At 43.8% G+C, this 10,878-nt stretch overlaps 1 protein-coding gene across 3 annotated transcripts in view; it reads left to right on the top strand.

Annotated features, from left to right (window-relative positions):
* Positions 1-6,104, top strand: part of arhgef7a (Rho guanine nucleotide exchange factor (GEF) 7a) — a 37,509-nt gene extending 31,405 nt beyond the window's left edge. For 2 of the 3 annotated variants that reach the window (XM_029702855.1, XM_029702854.1), the window contains 3 exons: positions 2,455-2,557; positions 4,426-4,480; positions 4,644-6,104. In XM_029702855.1, coding sequence (XP_029558715.1) covers positions 2,455-2,557; positions 4,426-4,480; positions 4,644-4,766 — 281 coding nt within the window. In that variant the 3' untranslated portion in view covers positions 4,767-6,104. The remainder of the gene's footprint in view (positions 1-2,454; positions 2,558-4,425; positions 4,481-4,643) is intronic. The other variant, XR_003868157.1, reaches the window with a different exon arrangement.
* The last annotated feature ends 4,774 nt before the right edge of the window (positions 6,105-10,878 follow it).

The following is a 10,878-nucleotide window of genomic DNA, read 5'->3' as shown; positions in this document are numbered from 1 at the left end:
CCCACATGTATAACAGTAGCATGCAAATGTCATGGTGACCTTTGACATTTCCTTATGACATCCAATTAATTCATTATATCTTTTTGGTATTACTATGACTGTCTTATGGCGCTTACCACTGTTTCAGTACCCCCTGCTGTATTTTACACACAGGACACAGCATGCCAAGCAAATACAGCACCATCAGTAGTATTTCTACTATATAGGTATTAATAGGATATTGTATAGGATATGAAATGCCTGTTCTATTTCTAAACAGCATGTATGGTTCATTCCCAGGGTGACGATTTCAACTCTTAGCCTCAGATTTTTTTCCCCCATTACGAGATACACTACAATATTCCTTCAACAGCTAAAAAAGAAAGATATATTCTCAAAAGCCAGGGGGTTGTCTTTAGCATGCTTTCTGGACCTCACTGAGACCGAGCGTCAGACTTGAGTATTTAGAGTTTGTATCAACAAATCTACTGCCTACAAGCCAACATAGAGAAGTCCGTTTTTAGAAACCCCAAGGAATTAGTCCAGGTAACCATTGCTCATACTACTCAAAGGGCGACGAAATTAGAGTTTGATGGATTAAATGAAACAGTCAAGCCTCTGTGTTCTAGGACACAAATCTGTGTTTAAAACTCAGCTGCAGGCAGCGTCATGTAGGACCAGGTTATTCCTGATCACATCACATGACCAGTAAAAACTCCAGGCCCTAAGCAGAGGCTCACAGTCTTCAATGCCAGTGTCATCAAACCTGGCATGTCCAGTCTCTGTGTCCCTAGTAGGAAACCTTTGTTTCAAACAACACAATATCCTTTACCACATATCCTGCCTTGCTCTTCCATGCGTTAATAGCTATTTTTGTGAGAAAGTATTTCCTAGTATCACATTACAAATCCCTATTTTACTGTCCACTTCAAATCAGTCCTCTCTCCCCGCTGTTGTTGTTACAATATACGGAATATACTGGTTTGTGTTATTTATATATTTATAAAAATGATTTGTTTATTGTCCTTAAATTATTTTGTATAACGTATGTGATTTTTTATTATTTTATTTCACTGTGTATGTAAATGTTTACAACTGATTTGGTGAACTTAGTCGATCTCTCTCTCTCTCTCTCTCTCTACATTTGATGAAATGGTATCACTAAAGTTTAGTTTACACTGGATATTGAGCGTGGGTTGTTGGGATACATTTTTGCACAATCTCTGTGGCAGAGCATTGAAATGTGTTCAATATGAACAGTTCTGTTTCTGTACCCCCCCTACTGGCCTACTACCCCCAGTGTGTGTGTATGACATCATACTGTATGGTGTGACCTAGTTATCATGCTTGCCATTGATATGAAATGTGCCTGTACAGTGCAGCTCATCCATTGTGTAAATCTACCATTTCAGTGTTCAGATAGTGTCAACAGAAAGAGAAACCTAGTCTTGCGGGAGCAGTCATGTGCGATCCTTATTCATCAAGACAGGTGGACATGAACAAAAAAAGAATGGACAAGTGTCTCTTTTGTACATAGTGGATGCAAACGGAACAAAATAAGAAGCCAAACAGTTGTTATATGAGTATTTGAGCTAAGAATAGGACTGTCCTCATGTTTTGTGTTCTACTTTGTGACTGCGGTGTAAAAAAAACAAAAAGGAAAACAGAGATCCGGGGGACTGCGATGTCCTCTGTGCTTTCCAATGCTGTACATGACCTGTCCCACACCTGTGATCAAAATGTCTTACCTATTGACCTACCTACAAACGGCACCTACAGAGTATTTGTGATATATATACAGATTGTCGTATATGACAAGAGTTCCCAAACGCTGTATCATTGAGTTTTGAATAAATCTGTCATTTGTTAGCTGTTGGTATTTTGGGTGTTTTGTCAGAAGCACACTTTATTTCACTGTGTTGGATGTCTCTGTCAACAAGGCTCCGGGCTGAACCACTGGAGCAGGAAATGTGAGAACAAAATGGTGTCTTTTCTCTCATGAATATACGCTTGATGTTACCATGTTGTTTTTGGTCTGCAACAGACAGCGGTGTGGTGAGGTAAAACCAATGAGGGGTGAATGGATCAGGATGATCTGGATGTGGTGTGCCTCTCTCTTTTCTTCCTTCTGTTCTTCCTCTCCAACATGGCTCCTCTGCCTCCTCTGTCGTTGTGTCTCGTGGTTCTGTGTATGCATAACTAACCCACAGCCTCTCCATCTTCTCCTGTGTTTGTGTCCTGTTGTGTCCATTTTGCTTCCCATGCCATGTAGCCGATCAGAAATCAGCACCAATCAGGAACTCAATCACTTATATTAGATAAACTGTGGGTAGAAGTTGCCCTTGGCTTAAGCACAGATCTAGGATCAGGTTACAGAGATAGGATCCCACAATTCTAACCTCAGCCATTAGGGGTTGGAAGTCCAAACTGACCTTGGATCAGCGTATCTAGCGTGTTGTGTTGTGCTTGGAACAGGGGCGATGCGGAGGGACACAGGGCTGCAAGTCATCATCCCTGGAGAGGAGAAGATCATTGTGGAGGAGACCACGAGCAACGGACAGACTGTAGTCGGAGAGAAGTAAGACCTCCACCTTCTGTCATCCTTCTCTTCTCCCTCTTGTTCTTCCTCGTCCTCCTAATCCCTACTTCCTCTCCCACACTTCCTCCCCTCCCCCTCTTAATTTTGGTCAGGGATGAGTATCTTGGTAACCCATGACAGCTTCTGTCGTCATGTGCTGGAGGAAATTCCCAAATGAAAGTGGGATGGTGTTTTCATAAGAATGCTTATGTTTCTGAACAATGAAGTACTAGTTAGTATGTAGACATGTGCAGTACTGTGTGCATACATACAGTGTCTTCAGAAAATATTCAGACCCCTTGACTTTTTCCACATTTTGTTACGTTACAGCCTTATTCTACATTCTTAAATTGTTTGTTTTTTCTTTACCCCATAACGACAAAGCAAGAACAGGTTTTTAGACATTTTTGATAATTTATTAAATATAAAAAACTGAAATCACACTTACATAAGTATTCAGACCCTTTACTCAGTACTTTGTTGAAGCACCTTTGGCAGCAATTACAGCGTCAAGTCTTCTTGGGTATGACGCTACAAGCTTGGCACAGCTGTATTTGGGGAGTTTCTCCCATTCTTCTCTGCAGATCCTCTCAAGCTCTGTCAGGTTGGATAGGTAGCGTTGCTGCACAGCTATTTTTAGCTCTCTCCAGAGATGTTAGATTGTGTTCAAGTCCGGGGTCTGGCTGGGCCATTCAAGGACATTCAGAGACTTGTCCCGAAGCCACTCCTGCGTTGTTTTGGCTGTGTGCTCAGGGTTGTTGTCCTGTTGGAAGGTGAACCTTCGCCCCAGTCTGAGGTCCTGACCGCTCTAGAGCAGGTTTTCATCAAGGATCTCTCTGTACTTTGCTCCATTCATCTTTGCTTCAATCCTGACTAGTCTCCCAGTCCCTGCTGCTGAAAAACATCCCCACAGCATGTTGCTGCCACCACCATGCTTCACCGTAGGGATGGTGCCAGATTTCCTCCAGACGTGATGCTTGGCTTTCAGGCCAAAGAGTTCAATCTTGGTTACATCAGACCAGAGAATCTTGTTTCTCATGGTCTGAGAGTCTTTAGGTGCCTTTTAGTGAGGAGTGGCTTCCGTCTGGCCACTCTACCATAAAGGCCTGATTGGTGGAGTGCTGCAGAGATGGTTGTCCTTCTGGAAAGTTCTCCCATCTCCACAGAGGAACACTGGAGCTCTGTCAGAGTGACCATCAGGCTCTTGGTCACCTCCCTGACCAAGGCCGTTCTCCCTCGATTGCTCAGTTTGGCCAGGCAGCCAGCTCTAGGAAGAGTCTTCGTGTTCCAAACTTCTTCTATTTAAGAATGATGGAGGCCACTGTGTTCTTGGGGACCTTCAATGCTGCAGACATTTTTTGGTACCCTTCCCCAGATCTGTGCCTCTACACAATCCTGTCTCGGAGCTCTTCGGACAATTCCTTTGATATCTTGTCTTGGTTTTTGCTCTGACATGCACTGTCAACTGTGGGACCTTATATAGACAGGTGTGTGCCTTTCCAAATCATGTCCAATCAATTGAATTTACCACGTGGACTCCAATCAAGTGGTAGAAACATCTCAAAGATGATCAATGGAAACATGATGCACCTGAGCTCAATTTCGTCTCATAACAAAGGGTCTGAATACTTATTGAAATACGGAATTTCTCTTTTAAATTTGTTTATGAATTTTACTGTTTTCGCTTTGTCATTATGGGGTATTGTGTGTAGATTGCTAAGAAAGTACATATTTGATACGTTACAGCCTTATTCTAAAATGTAACAAAATGTGGAAAAAGTCAAGGGGTCTAAATACTTTCCGAAGACCCTGTATATAGTCATGTATTTGTCTCTAGGATGGTATTAACCGTGTGTGTTGTGTTGAAGGAGCCTCGAGGATGTAGTGTACGCCCTGAGGGACGAGGTACAGGAGCTCAAACAGGTGAATGTCCACTCTGTGTCACCATCCCACTGGCTTATAACGGGCCTATGACAGCTCATGACCGCTTACGACACCTGACATTACACTGTTATGACGGATGAAGTAGTAGAACTACAACCGAATGCTTGTGGCATATTCAAACTGACCTTTGACCCCTCAACAGGACAATAAGAAGATGAAGAGGTCACTGGAGGAGGAGCAGAGGGCACGGAAAGATGTGGAGAAAGTGGTCAGGAGGGTTTTAAAGACTATGAACGACCCCACCTGGGACGAGACTAACTTATGAGGTGTGTGTGTGCATATGAGATGGTGTGAGAGTGAATTGTGTGTGTGTGGTGTGTGTGCTAGTGTGTGATGGAGAAACGTGTGTGAGTGTGAATGAGTGTTTGCTTGCGGAAACGTGTGTGTGTGTGTGTAGAACTAGGACCCTGAGTTTTACCCGGTCAGGTCACATGGCTCCACCTATAACAATGAGGAACGTCTGTGGATCTCTCCCTAAACCAACATGGACCTGGAGTCTTCCCTCTCTCCCTCCCTCCGTCTCTGTTTACAAATGATACTCAGCAAAGCGTTACAGCTCTAATGGTACTGTACAAAACAACTCCTCATTCACCTCTTTACTGTTATTTAATTACTATGAAATCTATCCATTTTAATGTCTTATATTCCATTGTCTTGTGGTCTTCTGTGTAAGGACTTGTAGCGGCCTGTCTTGTGGTTGGGCCTTGTGTTGTCATTGACCGGTGGGTCAGAAGGGATTTGTACAGAAATGGACTGGCTGGTGTTGGTACTGACTGGTATTGGTATTGGTACTGACTGATATTGCTATTGGTACTGACTGATATTGATATTGGTACTGACTGGTATTGATATTGGTATTGGTACTGACTGATATTGATATTGGTACTGACTGATATTGATATTGGTACTGACTGGTATTGATATTGGTATTGGTACTGACTGGTATTGGTATTGGTACTGACAGGTATTGATATTGGTATTGGTACTGACTGGTGTTGGTACTGACTGGTATTGGTACTGACTGGTATTGATATTGCTATTGGTACCAGCTGGTATTGGTACTGGCTGGTATTGATATTGGTACCCACTGGTATTGGTAATGACTGGTATTGATACTGGTATTGGTACTGACTGGTATTGGTACTGACTGGTATTGATACTGGTATTGGTACTGACTGATATTGGTACTGACTGGTATTGGTATTGGTACTGGCTGGTATTGATATTGCTACTGACTGGTATTGGTACTGGCTGGTATTGATATTGGTACTGACTGGTATTGGTACTGGCTGGTATTGATATTGGTATTGGTACTGACTGGTATTGGTACTGACTGGTATTGATACTGGTATTGGTACTGACTGGTATTGGTACTGGTACTGACTGGTATTGCTATTGGTACTGGCTGGTATTGATATTGGTATTGGTATTGATATTGGTACTGACTGGTATTGATATTGGTATTGGTACTGACTGGTATTGATATTGGTACTGACTGGTATTGGTACTGACTGGTATTGGTACTGCCTGGTACTGGTACGCTTTGATGTAAATATGAACATTGCTGTGGTATGAAATAAAATGTGTTTTTAGCGACTCCAAACCTGGTCCTTGTACTGCAGAAAGACTGGAAAGACTGATGATGATGAATTGGATTTACGTAGCGCTTTTCCAGGTGCTCAAAGTACGTTACATTCACACCTCATCTACCACCAATGTGCAACACCCACCTAGGTGATGCCACGCTAGCCGCTCTGCGGCAGAAAGCTCACCGTACATCCACTACTATCCGTCTGTGTACTGTATCTCTAACTAGTGTCAGTGTCTCATAGCCTCTCTGTCACCCAGCTTATCAGGAGTCACCAAGCAGGTAATGAACCAGGGTGATGCTTCAGGACCACATGTAGTATGCATGCATCCCAAGTGGCACTCTGGGCTCTAGTCAAAAGTAGTGCACTATAAAAGGAATAGGGTTCCATTTGAGACGTAATCTTCTCTGCTAAACACAAGCTAACATGTCTGAGTACAGGCTGGGTGCTAGGGGCCTCTAGGAGATCGGATCATGTTGTGTAGGGGGGGCTGTAGTCTGCTTGGTTGAAAGGTAAGAATGACATTTGAAAGGGGAGATCAGGACATGACATTCTACAGGTATTTATGAGGCAACGTGATACGAAGGCTTGGGAGCAGGATGATAACAACAACCAGGATGGTGATCCAAAGGAAGGAAGGTTGGTTCTCTCGCTGTCTCACGCACGCACGCACGCACGCACGCACACACACACACACACACGCACACACACACACACACACACACACACACACACACTGACAACAATTTAAGCAGGGAAGCATGGGGTAATGAAGATATCTTCTCCTTTCTCTCACTCCTTTGGCAAGTAAGTTGTGTGTGTGATTATATCCCACCTTATCGATGTGACAAGCCTATCAAAGACCTTTGTGGGGTCTGACTCTCCTGCTTTGGTTTCTAAAGGAAAAGGCTCTAATTCTGCTGGTGTCGCCTCAAAGGCTCAAATGTCATCCTTTATCAACGTACCGCCATCACCTTGTTCCCTGATTATTTGGTACTGGCTAAAGTCACACTTTGTCTTCTGTTTAACTATACCTGCATAAATACAAAGGAACATAAAACCTAGATTTTTCCTCTGTAACACCCAGATCTAACACTCAGATTGATGCTAGCCAGGACAGGTTTACTTTCTATTCTACACTGAGCAAAAATATAAACGCAAAATGCAACAATTTCAAAGAGTTACAGTTCATATAAGGAAATCAGTCAATTGAAATGAAATGAATTAGGCCCTAATGTATGGATTTCACATGATTAGGAATACAGATATGCATCCGTTGGTGACAGATACCATTAAAAAAAAGGTAGGGGCGTGGATCAGAAAACCAGCCAGTATCTGGTGTGACCACCATTTGCCTACGGCAGCACAACACATCTCCGTCGCATAGAGTTGATCAGGCTGTTGGTTGTGGCCAGTGGAATACTGTCCCACTCCTTTTCAATGGCTGTGTGAAGTTGTTGGATATTGGCAGGAACTGGAACACGCCGTCGTACACGTCGATCCATAGCATCCCAAACATTCTCAACGGGTGACATGTCTGGTGAGTATGCAGGCCATGGAAGAACTAAGACATTTTCAACTTCCAGGAATTGTGTACAGATCCTTATGACATGTGGCTGTGCATTATCAGGTTGAAACATGAGGTGATGGCGGCAGATGAACGGCACAACAATGGACCTCGGGATCTCGTCAAGGTATCTCTGTGCATTCAGATTGCCGTCGATTAATTGCAATTGTGTTCGTTGTACATAGCTTATACCTGCCTGCCCATACCATAACCCCACCGCCACCATGGGGCACTCTGTTCACAATGTTGACATCGACATCCCGCTCGCCCACACGCCGCCATACACACTGTCTACCATCTGCCCGGTACAGTTGAAACCTTGGATTAATCCATGAAGAGCACACTTCTCCAGGGTGCCAGTGGCCATCGAAGGTGAGCATTTACCCACTTACGTCGGTTACGACGCCAAACTGCAGTCAGGTCAAGTCCCTGGTGAGGACGACTAGCACGCAGATGAGCTTCCCTGAGACGGTTTCTGACAGTTTGTGCAGAAAGTCTTTGGTTGTGTACACCCACAGTTTCATCAGCTGTCTGGGTGGCTGGTCTCAGATGATCCCGCAGGTGAAGAACCCAGATGTGGAGGTCCTGGGCTGGCGTGGTTACACGTGGTCTGTGGTTGTGAGGCTGGTTGGATGTACTGCCAAATTCTCTAAAACAACATTGGAGGCAGCTTATGGTAGAGAAATGAACATTCAATTACATTAAATTTTAGTCATTTAGCAGACGCTCTTATCCAGAGCGACTTACATTTTTTTTATTTATTTTTTCCTGGGCTGGCCCCCCGTGGGAATCGAACCCACAACCCTGGTGTTGCAAACACCATGCTCTACCAACTGAGCTACAGGGAAGGCTAATTCTCTGGTAACAGCTCTGGTGGACGTTCCTGCAGTCAGCATGCCAATTGCATGCACCCTCAAAATTGATACATCTGTGGCATTGTGTTGTGTGACAAAATTGCACATTTTAAAGTGGCCTTTTATTGTCCCAGCACAAGGTGCACCTGTGTAATGATGATGCCGTTTAAACATCTTGAAATGCCACACCTGTCAGGTGGATGGATTATCTTGGCAAAAGAGAAATGCTCACTAACAGGGATGTAAACAAATTTGTGCACATCATTTGAGAGAAATTAGCTTTTTGTGTGTATGAAGAATTTTGTGGATCTTTTATTTCAGCTCACTTTACATGTTGAATTTATATTTTTGTTCAGTGTATTTACAGTTTACACATTGGAAGAAACTGTGAAGAAGAAATTGTCTTAGTCGCATTTTTCATCTTTGACCTGGCATAGTCCTCTCTCTCTCTCTTTCTCTCTCTCTCCTTTCTTTCTCACTTTCTTTTCTTTCTTTCTTTCTTTCTCCCTCTCTTTCTCTCTGTCTCCCTCTCTTTCTCTCTGTCTCCCTCTGCTTTCTTAGAGAGAAAGTGACAGCTTGTCACTGACAGGGCCACAATGTGCCCTTGACTATTGTAGAGTTCTGTAAAAGCATCAAGGTGTCTCTCGCTCGCGTCTTCTTTCTTTCTTTTTCTCTCTTTCTCTATTTTCAAAGCTGTACATCAATCAGCTGTGCGAACACACACACTTTCCTCTCCTCTCTGTCTATTCAACGGCCAATGATCATTTAGAGTTGACATGTATTGTGAAGAACTGAGCTGCTCTTTCTTATTCTCTCCTCCTTTCTCTTTCAACTGTCAGTCATTCATGTCCAGGCCAATATACACACACCAAAAAGAAGAAAGCGAAGAAACGGAAGGATAAATTGATGGATGGAAGGATAAGCGAAAGACACTATCCTTCCCTTTAAAGGTTTGTTATTGTACAGGAGACTGTCTTCTCTTCCCAGTCATTTCTACTCTGTGTTTTTTAGTCTGAAAGCCCATCCACAAGCTCCCTTTGTCAAGGAAAGCAATAAGGCCCCATTGAATGGCTCTGAATGGGGCCTGCCATCCTTAGAGGCTGCGGCCAGTCCACCTCTATTCTTTAGCCTCCTATCTAATTGGAGCTGAAATGAAATGGAGGTTTCTTTATGAAAATAGCCTTTGTTTGGCCTGCAGCGCTGGTAATTCATAAACAATAAGCTGGGAGGCCATTGTGGGGATAATAATACATGCAGTCTGCTGGAGACGCAGCGAAGGCAGCAGAACACTGCTGGAGAGTATATAAGGGTAGGAAGAGAAGAAGAGCAATGGGAAAGAGATGGCAGAGAAATTCTAGGAGTGACATGAAATATGGGGAAAGGAGTGACAGATGAAGATGGGGACAGAGAGAGGGATGGGCCTCTGGGCAGACATTGGCTCAGTCAGGAGTTGAGAGGAGAGAGGACTATGCAGTAGGATAATGGTGCAGTATTAGATGATATAAAGTGTGGAGCAGAGAGGGGAAATGGGGAAGACGGTGTGTGGCTGGATTAGAGGAGAAGGGTGGAGGAGTCGGCATAACAGAAGGACAGATTTGACTCAGAAAGCTCAATGGATTACAGATTTGTGAGCTGGTGGTTTGTCACTACTTGCTGCCAGTTATGTTCTCTCTCTGCCTCTCTCTCTCTGCCATTTCTCTCTCTCCAGCTCAACTTTAGGGCAGAGTAAGCTCTGTGGCTGAGTGTATAGTCTGTCAGAGCAAACTGAGAGGGCAAAAGGGAGAGGCAGGAGAGCTGATGAGGTGCTTATAACTGGACCTGGTTCTCCTTGCTTTGGAATGTGACTCCCTCAATTCAAGAAGCTTCAATGACTCACTCACTGATGGGATACTTCTCTCACTAAGAAAATCTGGTGGAATTAAGTCTGACAAAGACTCTTTGATTGACATGGGAGTGCAGCAATGGGAGCGGAGCATCCAAATTCTCCAGGTATGTCCCTATTTCCCCCATGGTATTTAGTGTTCCCTGCACCTGTGGATGTGCTTTCAGTTTTTTAGATCTGCGTACTTTAGTTCCAGAGAATTTTCACTCTACCTTTTCTCCCTGGATGCAGAGAGGAGAAGAGTCTTTTTGAAAGTGTTGTGCAGCTGAAAGAAATAGAGCGACATCAGTTACTTTACCTTTCATTGCTGGAGGAGAGGAGAGGAGAGGAGAGGAGAGAGAGGAGAGGAGAGGAGAGAGAGGAGAGGAGAGGAGAGGAGAGGAGAGGAGAGGAGAGGAACATATTGTGGTCCAGAATAAAGAGTCTGTACGGGTTCTACCTGTGAGTGACATGTGACATCTGAGTATGTGTTTAAACAGCTAGTG

This window comes from Salmo trutta, chromosome 20 (genome assembly GCF_901001165.1).
Source record: "Salmo trutta chromosome 20, fSalTru1.1, whole genome shotgun sequence".
NCBI classification, from domain to species: domain Eukaryota; kingdom Metazoa; phylum Chordata; class Actinopteri; order Salmoniformes; family Salmonidae; genus Salmo; species Salmo trutta.
This window is presented reverse-complemented; position numbering and strand designations above follow the sequence as displayed.